The sequence below is a fragment of the Erythranthe guttata genome, chromosome 3 (assembly GCF_056151865.1).
Source record: "Erythranthe guttata isolate IM_541 chromosome 3, IM_541, whole genome shotgun sequence".
Classification (NCBI taxonomy): domain Eukaryota; kingdom Viridiplantae; phylum Streptophyta; class Magnoliopsida; order Lamiales; family Phrymaceae; genus Erythranthe; species Erythranthe guttata.
In genome coordinates, this window is record NC_142535.1 from 12,801,880 (window position 1) to 12,825,880 (window position 24,001).

The following is a 24,001-nucleotide window of genomic DNA, read 5'->3' on the forward strand; positions in this document are numbered from 1 at the left end:
ATAATCAGAAGGCCAAATGTTTGTATCTGAGAGGTAGTGAATGGGGCACTAAAGTCTTTCATGGTATGGCTAACACGAGCTCCTTTTGGAGAGATGACGGTTCACGTACAGAGTCCTGTGCGGAAGTACGTACTTTGGGAATTTTGTGACAAATACCAGAATCTTATGGGGATCCGAGTTGAGTGTGCATTGTTAAATCCCTACATCGTCAATCTGGGAGCTCTCGTACAAGAGGCGGATCGTGTGGAGTTGGTCTGGAATGTCTCGATTGTTGAAATAAAGACAACCTTGTTTGACATTTCATATGATAACCCCCAGGCTCGGATGGATATATGGATTGGTTAATAACACCGGCCCGACAACAAAATTATCGGCCAAAATAATTATCGACTGAAAGAAGTGGGTCGACAGTGAGTCGGTTGGCCGATAAAATCGACCCATGCCCAGCCCTAGTTCCAATAGTAGAGTGTCTAGGGATATTTTAACACATAGACTTCAATTTTTGGGGGTTTGGGGGGATTTTTTTTAGATTTTCTTTTTCTTAAAATCAGAAGATAGGTAAAGAATAAAATGGATTAATTAATCCTAAAACCAGAAAGGTACTCAAGGCTCTAACAACTTATACAAGTGTCTACTATTTCGATCATAACTTACTCACATTATGCAGATCGATCATAACCAAAAAAATATTGTTATAACTAGAAGAAAGAGGAGATTCACTTGTTATCAGATTCTTCATGTTCTTTGTCTACATCAGTCATTGATTTTTTTTTTCTTTGTTTTTCTATGATTTTCTTATATTTGAATTGAACTCAAATTAGATCTTGTCACATTTTTTTTAGGAGTAGCTAATAGTGTTAATCTCGAATTTAATTGAGAACTTATTTGGGTCTTGTTGGGTTGAATTTTAATATTTTTGCGAGTTATATGACTTTATTTGTTTCTTTTAATTGGAGGGTGTTTGGCTAAGCTTATAAGATGTTAAAAAAAAACTTATAAGATGTTTAACAGCTTATAAGCTCTTCCAAGGTGTTTGGAATTTTTTTCAAAAAAAGATCTTATTTTTTTTAAAATAAGTTGTTGGACGGCAAATAAGATCTTTTAAAAAAGGTACCTTTACCCCACATTTTTATTTAAGATCTTATAATGAGTAAAAATAGGAAATAAGTTCATTATCGAAACACTCTAAAAATTAATCCTAAAAATAAGATGTAACAGTTTATCAACTCTTAAAACATCTTATCAAATGTAAAAGCTTATCAATTGTTTAAAATAAGCTTAGTCAAACACCCTCTTAGTTTCACGTGTTCATAGATTTTAGTCCTAAAAGGTAAATATAATTAAGGTAAATTACACCTATCTCCCATGAGATTAGATGAAATTACATCTAGACCCCCTTAGGTTTAGAAAATTACATATATCTTCCTTGAGATTTGGTTCCATCCCCTACCCAAATGCAACAATTGATGATTTTATTCTCACCATTCATATTACAACTAAGAATAAAAAAAATACAAATATTTGGTTGAGGGTAAAAAAAGTGAATTGCAATCAAAGCTTTTCGACGACATCATCACTTTTCAGTTCGTCAATTTAATGGCTAGATGTGGTAGTTAACTGTTGGTTGGAAACACATAAACCTTAAGGAGATATATGTAATTTTCCAAAGTTGAGACGTAAAAGGTGCAATTTGATCTAACCTTAAGACATCTAAGTGTTATTTACCCGTATAATTGTGGAAACAAGAAGATTATTTCGTAATTTAGCATTATCTCACGTGGTATATATAATTTACTCATGCTTTCATAATATATTATCATGAGATTAGTCAATAACTTATATGGGTAAATATTTTCGAGTAGTATACATAATCCATACGTCAAACATGCAAATCGATTAATGTTGAACAACAAACTCTTGTTCTTACACATTAAAACATGCATTATGTATCTAACTCTACCATATTTCTTGCATCAAATGCACCAAAAATGACGTTTTACGTACTGTGTATGTACGTACTAGAACAAAACATCACATGTTGTTCGAACATTGAAAAGAGGATCAAATTAAAATCAAACACCGCGGCAGAGCAAAGGGGCACACTTTGCCCAGTGAAACTTCCATGCGGCCGCCTCATCTCCCCCTTTCACGGGGTCCGTCTCGTCGTTCTTCTTTAGCATGTCCCACAAGATGTGAACATCCTCGTACTCGCATGTCCTCACATCTCGGTGAAGCTTATTTTGCCCTACATATGAGTTATGTATTGAAAGTGAAATTTAGTGTTTACACATAAATTTATGTAGAAGATCTAAATATGGAAAATGTGTGTGTGTGTATATATATATATATATATATATATATATATATATATATATATATATATATATATATATATATATATATATATATATATATATGTGTGTGTGTGTGCAGAACAACTTAGCTACTGCAACAGGGGAAAACATTGTTTTCATACTTCAAGTTTGCACTGATTTCACATTTGGGTCACAATGCTCACGCAAAACACATATGGTCCCTCATATTTCAATAATTTAACAATTTCGGTCATTTCCGTCAATGTACCGTTAGTTCGTTAGTTAAGACAACATTTTTGGTGATTTTCGTCAATTTACCATTAGTAGTAACGGAAATAACTAAAAATATTGAATTGTCGAAACATGAGAGACCAAATATATTTTCTTATGAATATATGGAAACAAAATGTGAGATCGGTGCAAAATTGAGGGATAAAAACTGTATCTTTCCTACTAAAACATGAAAAGTATGATATGGCTAACTAATCAATAGTGTGCTTTGGGAAAACAAATACCATTAATTACAACCCATTACCCGTGTACATTTTCACACAAGAAGTACGCGAAAAGGACAAAAGGTTTTAGAAATAACTTAAAGTTTTAAATGAAATTTTGTGCAAGAGAATTAAAAAAAAAAAATGAAAGATTCACATAATAAACAAAAAAAAAAAAAAAAAAAGGTGATTTAGTGCCCTTTTTCCTCAACACATACATTAATTTATATAAAAATATATTTTTTTGTGTGCAATACGGCACCTCTCAAAAAAATATAGACCCGAATTTAAAATCCTGACTCCGCAAATATTCGATTTAATATTATTTTAGCAAATTAGCCCCTAAAAACTCCCCATTTATGGAATTATGGGGTTGTTTGCGTAATTAAATACATGTGTCATTCAAAGAATATTTGGAAAATATTAATAATTCGTGAATCGTTTCTTTAATTTTCTTTTTTATATTCACAATCCACTCCTAGTTTTTGACATGCATAAATAAAAATAAAGAAATAAAATTAAAAAAACAAAAAAGAAAAAGAAAAAGGCTAACCAGCAGTTTTGGGGCGGATCTTTCTAGAGACTTTGGACCAAACCTTTCTCATAGGAACCGTCATTTTGCCCCACCATTTCATCTCCATATTCAATGTTACAATTGTTTAAGGATGAAACGAGTCAACACCGAGTTACCCACAAACTCACACAACAAAATTCCTCAATAAATAAATAAAAAAGAAAAAAGAAAAAGAAAAAAAGGAGATAGAGAATATCTACAATCCCTTTGTCTCTCTCTCTCTCTCTTCCTCACATATGAGGAATGAGAGAGAGAATTATGCCCATATGAAATGGAATGTTTCCTTTTTTCCTTTGTTAAGATTTAACGGAACACCGGCGAATCGTGTCTGGTTGTGGTAATACCATGTTTCCTTTTTCAGTGGGGGGACCACAGAGATTTTCCCGCTTGGGGGAGCTTACACGTGGAGCTCTTCAATTGGTTGATGTGTTGGATTAGGACCCTGTTTATGTCGGGTTTGGACCTATTGGTTTTTAATTAAAATTAAAAAAAATAAAAAAAATTAAATTGTTACATGTCATTAATCAAATGGATAAATTCATAACTCGTATCTAGGGGTGAAAGTCGGATGGATTGGATCGGAATTAGTCTTTTCGGAAAATTTCCAAATAATTTTGGAAGTACAAAATTAATTTCAATTCCAATTCCAAAATTTCGGAATCTAAAAATTCATTCCAATTTCAAAAGGCCCGGAAAATTCGAAATTTCGGAAAAAAAATGGAAATCACATAAGCTTTAAAATTTCAAAACGTAGCCGAAATTTTCTATAATGTTCATAATTTTTCGAAAATAAGAACATCCTCGTGGATAAAAGTAAAATTAATAACTACTAAATTTCAGTTCAAAAAAATAAACAAAAATAAACACAACATAATATCCAATAAAACTTCTAACAACAATTCATTATGTCAAAATCCTAAAACAAAACTTATAGGTGTATTTTTCGAAAAATAAGTATTATATAATATATACTATTTATAGGTGTATTTTTCGGAAAAACATCGGAATTTTTCGGAATTAATTTCGGAATTAAATCGGATCGAAAATCGAAAATTCCAAATTTATTTTATATAATTCCAAGGGCAAAATGCACTTTGCCCCCTTAAAAAACTCACAATTTGCACTTTCCCCCCTAAGAAACCGAAAAAGAGACTCTCCCCCTTCCAAATTGTGCCCCAGTCGCACTTTGCCCCAAAATTAGAATTCCAGTGTTTTTTTTCACCGGAAATCAAATTTCTCCATCAAATTAGGGGTATATGCGTCAAATCATCTTTTCCATCCATTTAAAAAGATTTAAGGGTGCAAACGTATTTTTCCTTAAAAGAATTTATTTCTTTGTTTAATTTTTTTCATTTAATTATAGTTTTTAATGCAATATATTCAACTTTGCATAATTCCAAAAATATTTTCATATTTGTCATTCATGTTGCAAATATTTTCATTATTGTTTAATAAAGTTTTAATAGTATTGAAATTTAAAGAAACAAAATGCAAAAATATAAATTCAATATAACTGGAAAAATAAAAGGAAAAAAAATAGTAATCTTCTTCCCGTGGCACCTCGGCCACCTCCCCCACCAATTTCGACCGCCAAACAACTCTGCATCCACCTTCTGTTCCGCCACCAGCAGCCACGCAACAGCACCACACCACAGTTGCTACAGCACCACGAAGAACTCAGCCCAGATCTGGATAATCCGCCTTCTAACATTAAATTCAAACAATCCATCGTCGAACATAGCACATATGATTTTAGGTGGGCGAATAAATTGGAGTTATTTATGTGCAATTAACGTCGTCGTCTTCCTTGTTGCAGAAATGGTCGATTTTGGTGATGCAGAAGGCGGGAGCGACATCAATCGAGCTGCAAAATTTAATAATGGGAATACGAAAATTGAGCAACAATGGTGTGAGCGTAATGAAGGTTATGGCTGTGGCGAAGAAAACTAGTGTTTTGAAGAACTTGAAAATAGTGAGAGCAAGCATTAGTTGATGGGTCTTTTGCTCTAGAGCTGATGACGATTTTTTATGATGATGAAGTGCGGTGGCAGAGGTGGTGGTGGTGGTGGTGGTGGTGCGGTGGTGGGAAGAAGGAAGGGGGTTAGGGTTCTTAAGAAAGTTCTAAATTGCAATTTAGTCCTTACAATTTAGGAGGAGGAATTTATACTCAGGTGAAAATTTTAAAAGAAAAACATATATACCCTAAAATGACGCATATACCCCTTAAGTGCACGGAGATATTTGAAATCCGGTGAAAAAAACACTGCAATTCGAATTTTGGGGCAAAGTGCAACTGGGACACAATTTGGAAGGGGGAGAGTCTCTTTTTCGGTTTCTTAGGGGGGAAAGTGCGAATTGTAAGTTTTTTAAGGGGGCAAAGTGCATTTTGCCCTAATTCCAATTCCAATAAAAAAAAATGGAAAATTTCGAAAATCGGAATTTCGGAAGTCGGAATGAAAAAAGTTGTTCCAAAATCAGAACTTTTCGGATCGAAACCGGCGGAAATTGAAAAATCTATTCCAACTTGCACCCCTACTCGTAACATTTATTTGATATTCTTTTCTGCATGATGTACAACCATAGTGATTCTCAGTTAGTTACAATTATAGCGATAATAATGTTGGGCCCATTTGATATACACCCCTCATAAGCAACTTATATAGGGCTAGGTCCACCCCTAAAATTCTTTCTTTGAGATAACCCCCTGGAGAGGTAAAAGTACTATTGGGCCCTTATGTTCAATTTCCACCCAACTGCATTCAACATTCCACCAACTGCAGTCAGCATTTCCACCAACTGCATTTTAGCATTTTTGACCTGCATTTACCACCTTTACAGATTTTTTTAATAAAAAAATATAAATGTTTATTTTATTATTTTTATATATATATATACCTTTTTGTATTTTTTTTATTTTTTAATTTCCTTTTACTTTTCTTTTACTTTTCTTTTAATTATTTTAATTTTATTTTAATTTTTATTTTAATTTTTATTTTATTTTTCTTATATTAGTTTTTAAATTATTTACTCAATAAGTTTCCTGTACAGAAATTGACTATAAATAGTATATTAGTATAATTATATGTAGTCATGAACTGTTTTTTACACCAAAATTACGGTCGAACGATTATGTAGACGGTTGATTATATATATATATATAAAAAACTTCGTCTACATCAACAAAATTCACAATTTGGAACTTGATATTATAAATCAATTAGTACCCAACAAAAGAATTAGAAAAACACCAACATCACTATACATCAGGAAAAACCACATAACTAATATATAACTATATATTACTACATGTGACTATATATGACTACATATATATGACAACATGTGACTATATATGACTACTTGTATATGACTACATATGATTATATACGACTACATGTACATGACTACATGTGACTATATATTAATACACGTGACTATATATGACTACATCTATATGACAACATGTGACTATATATGACTACTTGTATATGACTACATATGATTATATATGACTACATGTACATGACTACATGTGACTATATATGACTACATGTATATGACCACATGTGACTATAAGAGTATATAGTATAGTTTGTATTTATGGCTTCAAATCCTACTTTTCAACACGACAGTAACTTCGATCTAATCGGCAACTGTTTCGAACTGACGAACAACATGTCCTCTCGGCAAAAGCTTAGTGCATAGAAGGTGTTCAAACACCAAAACCTGTTGAAAAAAAACAGGTTCAATTTAAATATTTATATTATAAATCAACTCATAACCAATAAATATAAATCGAAATACGCAATCACGTGCATATGTTACTACATGTTACTAAATTATCGTCGACCGACAAATATCGATTAACATACAGTTGCATCCACACACAGAAGAATTTCTTCTTAAAAATAGGTATGTATAGTAACTTTGCAGTATCAACATTTTAGGTTCGTGGATCTAACACATATCTTTAAAACCGTATCAGAAATTTCCAATGGTTACCTATGAATCGTGTGAAAGATGCAGTTTAGCTTCAGTATAACAAAGAATAGAGCAATTCAACCTAAAAACATAAAAAACATAGAATATAATCTAACTATTTAACTTAAGTGGAACCTAATATTTAAAAATCTAGAATCTCATTAAAAAAATAAAAAATAAATGATAACTTTGATACAGAGAATGCCTTTCAACCTAAAAACCTAATATTCAGCACAATGCTCACAATTAGCACAAGCAAAACAAATATGCAAAAAGGAAATTGAAGATCTTATCACCTGATTCATGGAATATTCAAATCAATTAAGTTAACAAATCGAATCAGCAAATAGAAAAGAAGAACAAACCCAATTAATTAGGAACCCTTCAAAGAAGAAGCTTTTTTCTTATGCTATTGAAGCATCTTAAACTGATGCAGAAATTAAGTTTACCGGTGACAGTGGCGGCGGTGAGCGATAGGCGGTGGTGGGCGGCGGTGTGGCAGTGGGCGGCTGTTAGCAACGAAGTGACAGTGAGAAGTGGGAGAAGCAGGGGGAGAAGCGGTGGGGGAATCGGACGGCGGAGATGATGCGGGCAGCGTAATGGTGGCTGATGGTGTTGGACTTGGTGCTCCCGCCACCGGCGTGGGCGGAGCCGCCATTGGTGCTGCTGTTGGAGCAGGCTTTGGGCGTGGCTGGAGCTTGAGACCGCCATTGCTGAATTTTCTTAAGTTTTTTACTTTATGGAATTTGTACAGGAGAGAGAGAGAGAGAGAGAGAGAGAGAGAGAGAGAGAGAGAGAGAGAGAGAGAGAGAGAGAGAGAGAGAGAGAGAGAGAGAGAGAGAGAGAGAGAGAGAGAGAGAGAGAGAGAGAGAGAGAGAGAGAGAGAGAGAGAGAGAGAGAGAGAGAGAGAGAGAGAGAGAGAGAGAGAGAGAAGTGAAAGCTACTGAAATTTGAGAGAGAGAGGATAAACGGCGGTGGAGGATGAAGAGAGAAGGGAACGAGAGTTGAGAGATCTAGGGTTTTTAATTGTAACTAAAGGGTAAAATAGGTATTTTAATTTGTCTAGGGGGGTCTATCAAATTAAGATTAGAATTTGGGTTTTTAACTAGGAAAGAAAAATCCTTAGGACCTATCCCTATATATTTTCAAAACTAGGGGGTTATCCCACATTTCCCCAATAATGTTTGTCCGTCTAATCATGTGAAAATTATTTAGTGTTTTCAGCTCTAAATATTATTTCTTATAGTGGTCGTGTTTTAATTATATTGCAACGAAAGGGTAATTATCTTGAATTATACTCCTAATATCTCATATTATTTGTCTTTTTATAGAGTTTTTATGTCCAAAATTATTTTTTATTTTAGATTTTCAATGAAACATCAATTGCGTTACTTTCGATCTTACTATTTATTGCTCTTAATTAATTAGTTGTAATTGTAAAACAACTAATATCAAGGATATATTTTAGTGATTTTCTATGTCTTTTACTTAAATCTATGCACATTTATTGATTTTTTTAATATATGCACAACAATATGTTAGTTAAATTGGGACGAAGGGAGTAATTAGCTTCAAATACTGCCTCTAAAGTTCTTCTACGAATAAGTGACAAGGTTCATTAGGTCACGAAATATTCAATAATATATTTTTCTTGTGCAAATTGATGTCTCTCTTTTTTTCCTTTTATCATCGAATTTTTTTTTCTTTTTGATACTTTCTTTTTGTGTAAATAGACCGTTTGTGAAGGAAATTTTGGACGTGCACAACTAATGTGCATAGATTTTAAAGCCGGTTCCAATTAAGCCACTGGGGCATAAGAAAGACGACGAGGGAAGTTTAAGTTCGAAAAAGTTGGATGAGGATCATCTAAAATACTTTCCATTCTTCCTACAAAATGAAATAGTTTGTATCTTCAGAACGTTTTGGGAAAGCTCATACAAATTTACTTATGATGTGGCGAGTTTTTTTTTCTAATGAAGGAACCCGCAGTCAACCATATTAGATGTACTAGGTAAACCAACAGTACTCTCGTATAATAACTTGCAAATCATACGAAAGACGTAAACCACACTAGGATAATCATGTGTGACAAGCTCGACCTAGCGATCGTTAGAATTCGAACATATATATCAATTAACACAGACTCACTTGCTCCAACGGCTGAGTCATTCCTTGTGGGACACTAAGATACCTTGCGGGATTCTATGATACTAATTCTACCACCATAGGTGGAGTTTTGTGTGTTTGGTGAACTATTTTGCAATTTATACATGATATTAAATTTACTTTATTCTAGGTACATAATATATATTATTAATCTCATTCTATATATTATATAATATCACAACGTAAAATGACATTCTATATTTAACTTTTATAGAACTAATTTTCACCATAAAGTATTAATGTTACCAAGAATAAAGATAAAGATAATTATAATTAAAAAAAAATAATTAAAATTAAAATTAAAATTAGTAAATAACCAACAATACACAACTGGTGTATGGTGTAGGGTCGAGTAGACCAACCCGGCCCGGCTCAAGTCACTAATGTGCATAGATTTCAAGTCTCTATAAAAGGAAACCGTTCAAAGTTTTCAATTCTCTCTCACTTCTTCATCGTTCACAAAGCCACGATCGCCCAGACTCGGTAATTCCGATCACTCTACCGCACAACGCTCCGATTCCGATTCCGATAGCGGTACGTGTTCTTCTCATCTTCGATCAAGTGTAGGTTTTATCGTTTATCTCATGCCGCGGTAATTATTAACTGATGTCGAAAATTTGACGCTGATATGTATGTATTGTCGGCGTCGATTCTTTGATGATGAGAACCCTAATTTTTCATTTTTTTTTGCCCTACTGGGAATTGATGATTCTCTTAGTTGTAATGAAGCTTTGGAATTTAATTGATTATGATATGCAAAATAGGGATTGAAATTTCATTTTGAATATGTTTCCAGTCATCTGGATTTTAGTATCTCAGAATTTATAGTGATGTAAAGCTGACGATTAACTAAAATGACTGCGCAAGAAATTTGAATTATCAGTTTTCTTTGTGCAAGAAATTGAATTACCATATGTATCTTCGATTTTGTCTTAAGTTCCTTTTCGAGGCTAATTGCTAATATCTTCAAAAACTGACTTGTGTAGCCGAAAGGCATTGCTCGATTGGATTCAGAAAAAACTTAGTCGAGATAATGTTATTCTTTCATGTTCATAAAACTTAGGCAATCAAGAAAAGTTGGCAAGATTCATCTCAACTAGGTACCATGTCGAAGATTTCCTTCCATATGTTGCTTCGAATAATACAACCCCAAATTAACAAGGACAAATCTGTGCAAGTTCGCGGTCTTGCCTTAAGACTCGAGGTTGTTTTTAGTTTCTCAAATATTGTTATAATATTGGCTGCGACTCTGAACAAATCGTATCTATCAGCAGTCTAATGAAGTTTATCTATCTATTTCCAGAAACATGAGATCTCTAGAGATGTTTTTTTGCATAGTCTGCGAAGTATTGTGGGGGAACATTTGTTAAATTCAGCCCTGTATAAGGTTCAGATTCAATTATGTCATAAATTCTATGGAATCTGACTATTTGCGGCGGCTTATATGTCTGGAATTTGAATTTGATATTTTATCAAAACTGACAAATCAGGGTGATTCCAATGAGTTACAGTCACTGCCTCAGGCCTCCGTGCAACAAATGTCACCGAGTAGTGCAAAATTCTCTCTCTTTTAGCCTGTTAATTTACCAATTACTTCAAAGTGGCTCTTCCACTCACTAAATTCATCATTCTATTTTTTGCAGCACAAATAAAAACAGATTTAATCAGATCGGATGAGGTGGAAAACCAAGCAGATTTATTGCAAGTGCAAGTAAGACAAATTCAATTTTCATTTTAAGTACTTATTACAGATATCTGTTTTAGCCTGCTATGCAATCTCTGCTGAATCTTTAACGTCTCTATTATGCAACTAGGGCTAATAAAAAGTGATAAAAGAAACTACTAGTACTAGGTAGTACTCTTTAAGATTGGTCAGTTAAGGCTCTTTCGTCAAACACAACAAACGAAGTTTGAACAATTTTCTCACTTGATAAGATTTGAAACTCAGCTTTAGTTGTGAGCTTGATTTATGTATAAATGACCAAGTTACTCGAGCTTGACTAAATTAGAGCTTGTTTAGTGCATATGTTTAACTATCAAAATAAGCTCAATCCATTTACACTTATAGCCGCGACCACATGATTCACATTTGTGATGTGAGTTGTCTCAAGCTCATCATCAATCATGTGAAAAACGTGTGTGAATCTGACTGTACTCATTCCTTTGGTGATCCTAAAATCTGTGTCTCTTCATATTTTGACTTGTTTAAAGCAGGAATTAGTTGACCTGACAAATGAAAAACACAACAAAGCTGAGATATCTTCTGCACAGATAAGGCAGGGCTATGAGGCTCCAGGTAATAATTTGAAGGATGAATATTCAAGCATGCAGTCATCTGAAATGGGATTAATGCCACCTCCAATGCCGGTTGCGACCAGTGTTTCGGTAACTTTAATGTCTCTATGGTTTCTCTATTGTGATTTTACTGATACATGGCTTTCAAAAATAGCTGAACATGCATGTAGACAGACACACTTGAAAACCTGATGCTTCAATAAGGCTTTAAAAAATAAAGAAATTATGGATAATTTTAACCCTCGTTAGATGTAAGTAATCATCCTGTGGGGCTAGATGTCGTTGAAAGTTGAAGTCAATTGATGATATGTCAATTCTATTTAGAGCAACTAAAAATTTGTGCCTCTGAACATAGAAAGCTGATTACCTATAAAACATCATGCTACATGTTAGACGAGAGCCAAGTTTAACATAGGCTGTATCTCATATAATAATAAACGTTCCTACTCTCCGTACGCCGCCTTCTTTCCTTGCTAGCATCCCTCATCTTTTTAATTTTCCTTTGTAAAAAGCTGTTACTTCTCGAGTAAAAACACTGGTTTGTTCTGAATATTTTATGATTATTATTTGGTCTGTTTCTTCATCTCTTTACTAATTGAAATGTCTTTTTCTTACTCTCACTGTCAGTCAAAGTCTTTGATGCATTCTCTTACATCTTCGATTGAGCCTGAAACTAGTTCCAAGGCTATTCCGAAGAAGACTTCTGTTGGCAAGAAGAAGACTTCTGTTGGCAAGAAGAAGTCAACAAAAGAACGTGTTGTTTCATCACCCCCATCAAGGTGATGTCATTGTTACTAATAGTCATCTATAATGTTTTGCTTCACCAGTAACAAATGATCAGATTCTCTAACTATATAGTAATTTATTCTCGCAAATATAATCTGCAGTAAGAAGCAAAAATTGTCGTGTGGAGCTTTTCCAAGCATTAAAGAGCTCAATGATGTTACTGCACTAAGTGGAATTGATATTAGGGTAAAAACCCTCTTCAATCAACCTCTCATTATTACCGAGAAAACTGCATAACCACCCACAGCCTTATTTATTTATTTTTTATTTATTTATTTTTAATCTAACAAAATAAACTGCATAAACAGGAGGAAGAAGAACACCTCTTCTCTAGCCCCAAAAAAGGCAGCCGGGTTTCAGAGACATCTCTACTAATTGTACAAGAAGAAGAAAATATGATTTTGCATAAGATTCCACTTCAGAAGAAATTGATGGAAACAAGTTAATATTAATTATGTTAACTTTTTTTTAAACTTTTTTCATTATCTTCATTCAACATATGTTTTGGAGGGTTGCAAAGAGCATATATATTTTGTCATTCTGGCAGTTGCAAAACGTGGTTTAACGAAAATAAGCAACGATGTGGAGCGATGCTTGTCTTTGGTAAGACTGTGAAATATGCAATTATGCGCTCTCTGATTTACTTTTTATAATTCTTTATGAAGGGTGTCAAGAACAGAAGATTCTAGGCCATCATAATTGGTTTCAGAACATTAAAATAAAATGTCCCGATAGAGCTTCCAAGTGGGGAAGTCGAGGACTTTTAGAAGTATAATAATCCACATAGAGAAAGTAGATCATTGTTTGCATGAAACATTTTTCCCGATTGTGTTTTTGTGGAAGTGTTACCAAACTATTATTGTTTCTTTTAGTGTGTTGAAGAGAGAATGCGGGGACTCATATATAATCTCATCAAAGTATCGAAAAAGGTTACTTCCATGCTTTTATTTAGTTTGGATTGTTTTTCTCTTTCTGTTTATTTTTCGATGTGAAGTGCTTCACAAATAATTCTAATAATGACACTTTTGAGTTATTCTGCAGCGCATGGACACAGAGAAGACAAGTCAAAGAACTGTAATCACTTCAGATGTCAAGCAACAGATTATGTCAATAAACCGTAAAGCCGATGAAGAACAGGAGAGGAAAGAAGCTGAAACTCAAACCTCAGAAAAATTAAATTTAGTACGCAACGGTTCTTCCACTTAATAGTATTTCCTAATATACGTAACTTCAGCCTTTTAATCGAAGAAATCACCGAAGCCGTGTATTTGAACTAAATGAAAATGTAGCCTGAGGGTACTACTGGAGTTGATGGTGACAAAAAGCGTGAAAGTTGTGCAAGATTAGCTAAGGTAACAATACATAATTGTCTTCTGTATTTGTGATACATTTACGAGAATTGTGTATTTATAATAACAAGAAACAATATGATAATCAGGCTGCAAATATGGCCGTCCGAGCTGCTACTGGGACTACTGATATGATGTCAAGATGGCAATCAATGATTGAGGCCAAGCAGAAACAACAAGGAATCGATAAATCTGGTAAAGATGTAATAAATATAAGCAATCAAGATGGATCGGAAGTTTCTGGCACCCCTGGTATGTTCTTTTGTAGTTCGTCTATAAAATAATATTTACGTTTTTATAATCTTGGAATGGGAACACATTACTGTTGTGAAATAGTTAACATGAACTTCTATTAAAATAAATTACCGAGTTCTGTCATATTTCATAAACTGATTGAGCATGTTAAGCTTCAATGTTCATAGTTTATTTAAACATTTTACTTGTCGATAAACCTTGCTTATTTGTGAGAGAAGAAGAACAGACGCGTTTTTGCTGTTATTTAACGATGATCTTTAGGTTGGGTTCGTTTTTCTGTTTTGTTCGAAATTCGTTACATTTATTTTTCTTTCTTTCTTTGTTACAGCACTGGATAGGAAAATTGGACAAATTGAAGTGATGGTGCCACAGGTTAGACGGTGCAGCATCACGGTTAAGGATGTGATTGCCGTCTTAGAAAGAGATCCGCAACTGTCGAAGTCTACATTGATATACAAATTGTACCTATTCTACACTTGACAAATTACTAACACCATATCATCATGTATAGACTAGCAATCCCGATTTCTTTTTCCTCCCATTATCGATCGTGTATCGTAAATCCATCAATCTACTCTAAAGTTGATACATACCTTCAAATGCTGACACCATGTCTTTTATAGTGAGCAACTCCACCTATACTAAATATAACTAATAGTTACAAGTTGTCATCAATTGTATTAAATATTTTTTTTTTATGGATCCTTTTGTTGAATGGCATTTTGATTTTGAATTTAACCTCAGTGCAATTGTATTAAAACTCAAAATTAATTCTTCTTATCACAATGAGTAAAATTTTAATATATACTATTGTATCACTTATTATTTGAAATTTAATTTGTTGCAATTTTTATTTTTTTTTTAATTTAAAACTAAACTTTGGTAGCATATGAACGGTTTAATCTCACTTTGCACCCTTGAAATATAGCATTTTGGCACTTTGCACTATCGAATTTCTTTTATGCATTTTGCATCCTCGAAACACAATGAATATGCATAATGCCCCGAATGATTAATGAAGGCTGTGTTTGATAAGATTAAGCACTGAATGATGAATGCTGAATAAACATCTGAATAATTAAGAGCATTGTTGTGTCTTGAATGCTGAATAGTTAAGCATGTTTGATTATTATATATCTGAATAAGAGCAACTCCAGCGGATGAATTAAATGGGGAATTAAATGGAATAACTTCTATTTTGATGCTCCAAAACATTAAATTGGTAGTTATTTTGATATTCAACTTCCCGATATGCAAAAATGCATCCTGGAAAAAGAGGTATCAAAACATTAACTACCCAACAAACCAATTAAAAATTGACACGTGTCAATATTAAATATATTTATGCTTATATTTAAAATTAGATGATTCATTTAATGCTTGCGGTTGGAGTAAATGAGTATCAAAATAATAAAACGAGTATCAAATTAATATTTGATGATCGATTTTGATACTGTACCATTGGAATTGCTCTAATACAATATTACTACATTAACCGTATAAATAAATTTATTTGCTAGTTGAATTATTAATAACATCTAAAAATATAATTTTATAATAGTAATAAAATCATAACAGAAAATATGGAGGTGGAAAACAACAACGTAACTTTTCTTTTTGTTTACTATAAAATAATTTAATTGAAATGAAAGATTTGTTTTTTTTCTCATCCACATCTCATTATCTCGATTAGTGTGTATAATAATAATGTGGAGAAGAAGAATCCAAATGGTTAAATGAAAGAAAAAAAATGAAATACATAGTTCAACAAGCACCACCGCAACTTTCTTCCATCGGTGGCATCATCAAACACTCTGTCAGTTCTCCACCTCGCCACCATCTTCAACGGGACCCCCAAGATTGATTCGCCACTGCGGCCCCCCCCCCCTCCACCCTGAAAACTTAGTCGGATTCCACCTCTCCGCCATCTCCAATGGGACACCAAGAGACAGTTTTTTATTGCAATTGCATAAGCCCGGCAAGGTGAATATTCGATTAGGCAAAGATTGAGTAACAAAGATGAAGGAGGTGAAGGTTGATGCAGTGGAGGAGGCTTTGTTGTGGTTAACAAATTAATTGCTTATATGGATTTAAATTGACACAGAAGAAAAAGATAGACGTGGTCGCATAACTCAATATTTTCTAGGTATAAGTTTATCCATAATTCATTCAGTGATGTTCTGGATGATTAAGCGAGAATTTTCTGAGGACCGGTAAGCGGTAATATGTTCCGTTCAGATATCCAAACCAAACATACATTAGCCTTATTCAGAGCCTTATTAAGTGGTAACAAACAGAGCGGAAGATAGTTTGATATTTTTAATGGTATTTTCTAGCATGTCAAATCATTTATTTTATATTCATTGATCATTTCGAAACTACAAAGTGGAAACATAAAATATACATCTCATCAACATATTATTTTTTTTTTTTTCACAAAATAATAGTTTATAGAAAACAAAGAGAACAAAAAAACAAACCATTCAGCTATTTTCAATGTAGTTATTAAATTTAATAGCTCAGATTACTCTAATTGGGAATAATTTCACGATTGTTGTTGTATTTATGTTGCATGACGATGCAGACATCTACGAGTGGATTTGGAACTATTTGAGAGGGTTGTTAGATGGGATCGAAGCTGATGTGATCCTGACAGACCGAGAGTTGGGTCTCCTGAAAACACTGCCAAATGTCTTTCCAGTTTCGTATCACATGTTGTGTATATTCCGTATAAACATAAAACAAAATTTATGAAGGCAACAAAGACCAAGATCTTATATTCCGACTTGGGGTGCGGGCTAAGCCGGTGAAATCAGAAATCGAAGAAGAGCATCAATACAATTACAATGAAACTGTTGGACGGTATGCATGTATAGGATACCATAACCTGATACAATATTTGAATCATACATGGTTAATCTACAAGGAGAAGTTTGTCCGAGTCTATACCCACAGTGTGTATCATTTTGGCAACACGAGCACCAACATGTATTACATGTTTTAGTTATTTCAATAATACAATATATTATATAAAAATATATAAATAATTTGATTTCCATTATGATCGGACAGGGTGGAGGGTGCTAATTCTTCTGCAAATGGTTGGTTAAATGCTTCGATCGGAGGTGTTGATAACGTACAAGGCTAAATTTGGGACCAATTTCATATCCAAATTAGTCAGTTGAAGTGCGATTTCTCATTATCATCCAAGATTAGGAAGCATACTGCAGCGTGTTTGTGCTTTCATGGTTCGATTTGTTACATTACACATCTGGCATTGGAAAAATTGGATCAAGAGATGGAGTCCCCGGCGATGTAAGATCCCAGTATTTGCACCCATTATCTTTGGAATACTTATGGTCTCTCTTGCATGTTCAAATTTGTGCAGAAAATGAAAGATAATGATAAGTTCGTCATTTCAGGCATGCATCCATTCTGAAGTAAAAAGACAGTTGAACCTTCGGAGCTACATCTGAATATTAAGTAAACCGCAAGTAGATTGTGGATAGACAGATTGATGACCTCAATAGTAATTTGAAGAAGATGAATTACATGAAAAGGATAAATGTCGTGGCCTCATTGTGAGACATCATTTATCCGCCTATGACTCATCTGTCCAAGTCATCATTTGTTAAGACCAAAGGACGACCAAAGAATAACCCGACAAAGAGAGACGCTTCCGGGTGACAATATCATATTGATTCGGAGATGGTTAAGTCGTCTTGTGGTTCCAAGAGTCGCTAATCCTCCACTGCAACAAAGATTCCTAAAACAAAGATCGAAGAAGCACTTATGGAACGCCTCAATCGAAGATGAAAGGTCGTGGTTCTCGTATTCCTACACAAGAATGTATTGCCCCTCCAATACCTGCACACGAAGTATTATACTATGACTTTCTTTTGTGCCTCGTTTTATGGTCTGTCTTATTCAAGATTATGTCATCAAGATCATGTCAAAGTGATGGCGGATGACAACTGTGGGAATTGGTGCGTTGCTCAAGTTGTGTACGGGGATCAAGAAATATGACATCGAGTGAGAGCCGAGTTGCTTATTGAGTTATACGAGCATGCTGATGTGTAGACGTCGATGTTTGGCAGTACTGGATATATTGAGGTGATACGCAAGTTGACTGACCCTCAGGCCCTTGTCCACAAACTATTGGATGGACATGAATGAAATAGATTGAACATTGCTATCAAATACAATTGTGCATTGGTGGTACTTTTGATCCAAGTGGTGAGTATGAATTATCTTCCTGTGTTTGACATTGACCACTTATCATGTATGATTGATGTGACAATGCACAACAATCATTTCATGCTTGTTAATTTGGTCGCGAATAGTCCTCTACCACTTATGCACTCGGCATGGGTACATCATAGAGATAAAAACCTGAGGCACCTACTCAAAATGTTCAGACCCGATTACTCGTGTACGAACAATTAAAGTCTGATCGATAGTTTCAAAATGTTCTTTTATTGTAATTTATACTTCTATTTGAATTTTAGTTAAGTTTTATGTGAATTTATTGTATATATTTGACCGTTAACAACTAAGTTGGTTAAATTCCAAAAAAAATAGGGATTTCTTGTACGAATCTCAATCTTCCATTTCATGTAGATATCTACCAAATTAGAGCTACCATTTCGTGTTCTTAATCAAGAAACGAAAGAAATCATGATATCTATCAATTTCGCTATCCGTGTTCTACACTAAAAAACACATATACTTCGTGTATTTGTACACGAATTTGTTCACTGCATTTCATGGGTTATAACATGAAACGGCGGGCGATTTTTGATTTTTTTTTTTTGAGAATGTTTAAAATGAAATAAATCGCACTGCAAACCAGTAAAAAAATGTTCTATGATAGCATTTCAGATTTGTCTTTCAAAACTAATTGTTTCAAAAAAGTAAAAAAAGAAAAGAAAAAAAATCAAAACTAATTAAACTACAAATGGGCCACAACGACAGGCCCATGGCCCGAGGCCCAAAACTAGTATAACCATCAGGTACTGTAACCAGACCAATCGTGGAGAGAGACACTTCCCGATTTACCGGTCCAGTATCCTCTGGTGCGGTTCGTGCAATCAATCCCACCTCATATCGAAATAAAATCATCGTCAAACGAAAACACAAAAAACCAGGCGAAAAATCAAAATCTGCCACCTGAATTTTTTTTTTTTGATGTCGCAAGCTCGAGTTTACGCTGACATCAACGTTCATCGCCCCCGGGATTACTGGGACTACGAATCTCTCGCCGTTCAATGGGGGTATTTATTCAATTAATTCTCATTATCCCCAATTTCTAAGTTTGTTTCTCTTGTGCAGATTGATTTCTCCTGTACATGTGTTTTTTTTTTTTTTTTTTTTTTTTTTTTTTTTTTTTTTTAATTATTAGTTAATTTATTCCGGAATTTATTTTGGAATTTGTTTTTTTTTTTTTGATGATTCTATAGAGATATGAAATTTTATGATTCCATATTTTGATAGCTTGTTGGGTAATGGCTTCAAACCTAACAGTTATGATTTAAGGTGATTTAGTTTTATAAATTTGATGACTTAAAAGCTACCAATTTGTTAATTTTTAGTGTTGTGATAATATGTGTAGGCCTTTCAGCTAATAACAAGTGGTGTTGTCTGTGTTTTATAGAAAGATTGTTCCTTTTTTTACTTGTGTCTAAGTGGGAATTAAGCTGGACGGTTAGTATCGATGAGAACGAAACAGTAACTCAAGAATCAATAGCCTATATACATGGTTCGGGTAAAAAGTCATCGAATAACTTGGACTTTCAAAGCGGGCTTGATTGGATGAACGTTGTGTTGCGTTGCTCAAGAGTTGTTTCATAGATATAATGAATCGAGAATAACTAGTGAATATCTGCTATGTGTACTCACACACACACACATGTATATATATGTATATTCGTTTCGAATATATGGTTTTCTTGGTTCAGTTATATGACATATTCATTTTGTGGTCTATTCAGTGATCAAGATGATTATGAGGTTGTTCGAAAAGTGGGAAGGGGGAAATATAGTGAGGTCTTTGAAGGAATAAACGTAACGAACAATGAAAGGTGCATCATCAAAATTCTTAAACCAGTCAAGAAGAAGAAGGTAAAGTTCGCTATTTCTCTAGTACAGTTTAATCTTGAAGTTTGACGCCTGGGAAATTAAATAGCGGGGCATCATCTATAGAATCAATTATATATCCAATTGCAAAATTGTTTATTTTTTTGCGTATACCGGTTAATGATAAATTTTGTAAAACGACAGATAAAGAGGGAGATAAAGATACTTCAAAACCTTTGTGGTGGTCCGAATATCGTGAAGTTGCTGGATATAGTTAGAGATCAGCACTCAAAAACCCCTAGCTTGGTTTTCGAATATGTCAACAGCACTGATTTTAAAGTCTTGTACCCGACATTGACTGATTATGATATACGCTACTACATATACGAGCTTCTAAAGGTATAGTTTCCTGTTTTAGCTGATATCTGCTCCCTTAATTATCATTCACTAGTCATGCGATTTCTTTGCGTGTTGAGTTGCATCAATCGAGCTTTTGTGAATAGGAAATTTGACTAGTAGAAGTATGCCCTCACTCTTAATTGATCATGCTCACTATTGATCTGAGAAGCAGAGAAAAATTCACAATGTATTCTGATCTGTCCCTAAATTTTTAGTTCTCTAATCTTCTATTTGTAATAATGTAAAAGCTATGTTAAGCGTGTCTCGACATTGCGAGCATCATATGCTTAAGAAAGTATCCAATTTCAAGATTTACAATGCAATGTGTAGAGAGGATGTGCTGTTGTTAAGGTATTTGTAAGATACATCCTTTTTCCTTGTAATCGAGTTTAGTTTAGCATTCGTACAAAATTTAACTTTTAACATGGAATAATGGAATTCTGGAATTCGGGAATCGATTTGGAAATCAGACCTATTTAGTTAAATCATGCTTTTAGTATGAATTTTAACGGACCCCGTAAAACAAAGGCAGGACTTTTTTTTTATGATACATATATTTGCTAGTGTTTCATCTCTGTCTATCACACTTGCAAACATATTCTTATATCATACGTTTTGGCATTTGGTTCGGGAAACTCTTGAGCAATATTTGCAGAGTCCATTTGGCTTTTGGAGATGTACACAAACAACTATGTTTAACTGATCATTCAATATATATATAAATAATCACAGGCATTAGATTATTGCCATTCGCAAGGGATAATGCATCGGGATGTCAAGCCACACAATGTGATGATTGATCATGAATTGCGAAAACTTCGGCTGATTGATTGGGGACTTGCCGAATTTTATCACCCTGGGAAAGAATACAATGTCAGAGTTGCTTCAAGGTTTTCAGTTTTACATTTTCCTTTATTTTACATTTGAATAATGGGCTTGTTCACATTTAGTTGTCTTAGTAGCTAATGACTTTTTTTTTTCTTCCGACTATTGTTCAGATATTTTAAGGGTCCTGAATTACTTGTAGACTTGCAAGACTACGACTATTCTCTAGACATGTGGAGCCTTGGTTGTATGTTTGCTGGAATGGTGAGAATAGCTTTCCTTTACATTATCATTTTATTTTATTTAATTTATTGATATTGGTTATCATTTTCCTCTTTGTGCAGATCTTTCGTAAAGAACCATTCTTCTATGGTCACGATAATCAAGATCAGCTAGTCAAAATAGCCAAGGTATTTTTACAGTTTCTGTGACCAAATCTCTTAATTGGCACTGTATTAAAATATTCTTCTTATAGAATAAATGTACAAGTTTGTCCCTTTAAAAGACGTATGTAATTGAAAGATGTGGATATGGATTACTAATATAGTACAACGCATGACATGCTTGGTTTAAATGAATTTGAGTTATTAAGATTTTTACATTTGTTGTGTAGTACTGTACTCTAATTAAGTTTATTTACGTTCTTCCTTCGTCCCCTCCTGTGTGTACTATAACCATGCCCATATGTACGAATACAAGTATAAGTGACATGATAGACAAAATCGTAATGGGCTTAAAATCGGATCGTAAAAAATCGTTAGATTTTACCTATCTTGTAAATTTAAATAGCATGCCAAATGTTATATGTCTCAACATATATAATATATCTCCTATTGTATAAATATATAATATATGTCTCAAAAAATCGCAGCATTTATATTTCTTGTATAACTGCTTTTGTGGTCAATGAACCAACTGAATCGGGTTTGAAGCTCGTTTATTTTGGGGCTACCCGCAAGTAGTTCGAGATTTCTAATAATTCTTGTAGTGTAGACTGTTGGTTATGCTGCAGACATAGCTTCGAGTATTTTTCTCATTGACATTTCTCGTTTTAGTACTTCTTGAAGCACCATATTAAGATTGGTGATTATCTTCTAATCTCCGACGTACGTTCGTCTACATTGTGCCATATTTGTGTTTATTAAGATATGAATATTTTGTTTTTCTTTTGGACATCACATCACAGGTCCTCGGTACAGATGAACTGAACACATATCTGACCAAATACCGTCTTGAACTGGATCCTCAACTCGATGCTCTTGTTGGAAGGTAGTTCAATAACAATAATAATCACGTTTTTTTTTCTTGAAATTTTTAATTCCGGAATTCATTGATTGATAAAGAAAACCACGCATAACCACATTATCATATAGTTTCTCTTATTTCTGTGCGTTAGTGACAATTTAATGTTGTTATATTCCCTCAGGCACAGTAGGAAACCCTGGTCAAGATTTGTTAATTCAGATAATCAGCATCTAGTTTCACCAGAGGTTCGTTATATTTGTTCTACCTCTCAACAAATCGAACATCTTGTTTTCCTTATTTTTTTCTTACAATTTATCTGCATAAATCATTGTTGATTTATATTTTGGTTCAACGATTCCTTGAGCAGGCCATTGATTTTCTCGACAAGCTTCTCCGTTACGATCATCAAGACAGGCTAACAGCCAAAGAAGCAATGGTAATAACGAACAAGTATTTATATATTTGGTGATGATTTAGTTTTGCTAATTGCAATTACCATTCCATCTAATCCATTTTTTTCGTTTAAATTTCAGGTTCACCCGTACTTTAACCAAGTGAGAGCCGCTGAAAATAGCAGGATGAGGATTCAGTAGCTACATATTTATTCACGCCTTTCACAAAATCGCTAGCGTTTGTGAATGAATGAATATTTTGTGTTTGTTAATTATTATGTACTAAAAAAGTAAATTATTTGTCGAGACTTGAACAGATGTTCTCTTCTCGGTGGACGGATGGTGTTCCATTCTTTCGTGTTAGCATTTTTCAACTCTTCGATTAGTATTTAAAGATTTGTGTATATCACACTCGCTACTCAATTGTGACGTTATTTACTTACTAGTTTGGGACTTTGCTATCGGTTTTGTTGCTGACGATCAATTTCTTTCTTTGTCAATTCGATGGATGACATTATTTGAGAAATATATACTATTCGTATTTTGTCAGTAATTATATTCTTAGTAAGCATCTAAATAATTGAAACTCATTCAAAGGTTTTTTTTTTTTTTTGTAGAGGCTATGTACCAACTCTCCTAATTATAAACACTAATATATTTCACTCTGGCAGGTGTAGCATATATAATTATATATACATATGTATATATGTATATATTGAACTAATAGCCAAAATTTGCTCATATTCTGTTCTTTTCAAGTTCATTCGAGATCGACCAACACAAAGAATGCCCACATCTTTTTCGCTATTCAAATATAGCATTGTAAAGACCGTTTTATTTTAACTATCGA

At 33.7% G+C, this 24,001-nt stretch overlaps 2 protein-coding genes and 2 long non-coding RNA genes across 4 annotated transcripts; 2 read left to right on the forward strand and 2 right to left on the reverse strand.

Moving 5' to 3' along the window:
• Positions 1–1,875: 1,875 nt before the first annotated feature.
• On the reverse strand, positions 1,876–3,713 carry LOC148771832 (uncharacterized). The gene is made up of 2 exons (XR_016030305.1): positions 3,363–3,713; positions 1,876–2,245 (listed from the first exon to the last, which is right to left on the reverse strand). It is a non-coding gene; the product is annotated as an uncharacterized LOC148771832 (long non-coding RNA).
• Positions 3,714–6,575: 2,862 nt separating this feature from the next.
• LOC148771833 (uncharacterized) lies at positions 6,576–7,833 on the reverse strand. The gene is made up of 2 exons (XR_016030306.1): positions 7,730–7,833; positions 6,576–7,109 (listed from the first exon to the last, which is right to left on the reverse strand). It is a non-coding gene; the product is annotated as an uncharacterized LOC148771833 (long non-coding RNA).
• Positions 7,834–9,930: 2,097 nt separating this feature from the next.
• Positions 9,931–14,953, forward strand: LOC105971250 (transcription initiation factor TFIID subunit 4b). The gene is made up of 15 exons (XM_012996100.2): positions 9,931–10,064; positions 10,594–10,734; positions 10,834–10,917; positions 11,021–11,078; positions 11,174–11,241; positions 11,745–11,915; positions 12,453–12,604; positions 12,713–12,797; positions 12,920–13,052; positions 13,159–13,214; positions 13,484–13,540; positions 13,653–13,793; positions 13,901–13,963; positions 14,050–14,212; positions 14,544–14,953. The coding sequence occupies exons 2-15, from the start codon at positions 10,636–10,638 to the stop codon at positions 14,693–14,695; spliced, it is 1,482 nt and encodes a 493-aa protein (XP_012851554.2). The 5' UTR covers positions 9,931–10,064; positions 10,594–10,635; the 3' UTR covers positions 14,696–14,953.
• Positions 14,954–19,238: 4,285 nt separating this feature from the next.
• LOC105971372 (casein kinase II subunit alpha-2) lies at positions 19,239–23,612 on the forward strand. Its single transcript, XM_012996223.2, has 10 exons — positions 19,239–19,488; positions 20,206–20,335; positions 20,495–20,689; positions 21,422–21,579; positions 21,688–21,778; positions 21,859–21,924; positions 22,701–22,783; positions 22,941–23,004; positions 23,127–23,195; positions 23,293–23,612. Exons 1-10 carry the CDS (start codon positions 19,403–19,405, stop codon positions 23,350–23,352), a joined length of 1,002 nt encoding a protein of 333 aa, XP_012851677.1. The 5' UTR covers positions 19,239–19,402; the 3' UTR covers positions 23,353–23,612.
• Positions 23,613–24,001: the final 389 nt, after the last annotated feature.

What these genes read in the sequence shown, in the direction of transcription:
- LOC105971250 (XM_012996100.2), top strand. Translation starts at nt 10,636, where the DNA reads ATGTCGAAGATTTCCTTCCATATGTTGCTTCGAATAATACAACCCCAA. An exon ending in TGGAGCGATGCTTGTCTTTG is followed by an intron (nt 13,215 to 13,483) that starts GTAAGACTGTGA and finishes TGTTTCTTTTAG; the next exon opens with TGTGTTGAAGAGAGAATGCG. An exon ending in CCTCAGAAAAATTAAATTTA is followed by an intron (nt 13,794 to 13,900) that starts GTACGCAACGGT and finishes ATGAAAATGTAG; the next exon opens with CCTGAGGGTACTACTGGAGT.
- LOC105971372 (XM_012996223.2), top strand. Translation starts at nt 19,403, where the DNA reads ATGTCGCAAGCTCGAGTTTACGCTGACATCAACGTTCATCGCCCCCGG. An exon ending in AATGTCAGAGTTGCTTCAAG is followed by an intron (nt 21,580 to 21,687) that starts GTTTTCAGTTTT and finishes ACTATTGTTCAG; the next exon opens with ATATTTTAAGGGTCCTGAAT. An exon ending in AGCTAGTCAAAATAGCCAAG is followed by an intron (nt 21,925 to 22,700) that starts GTATTTTTACAG and finishes ATCACATCACAG; the next exon opens with GTCCTCGGTACAGATGAACT.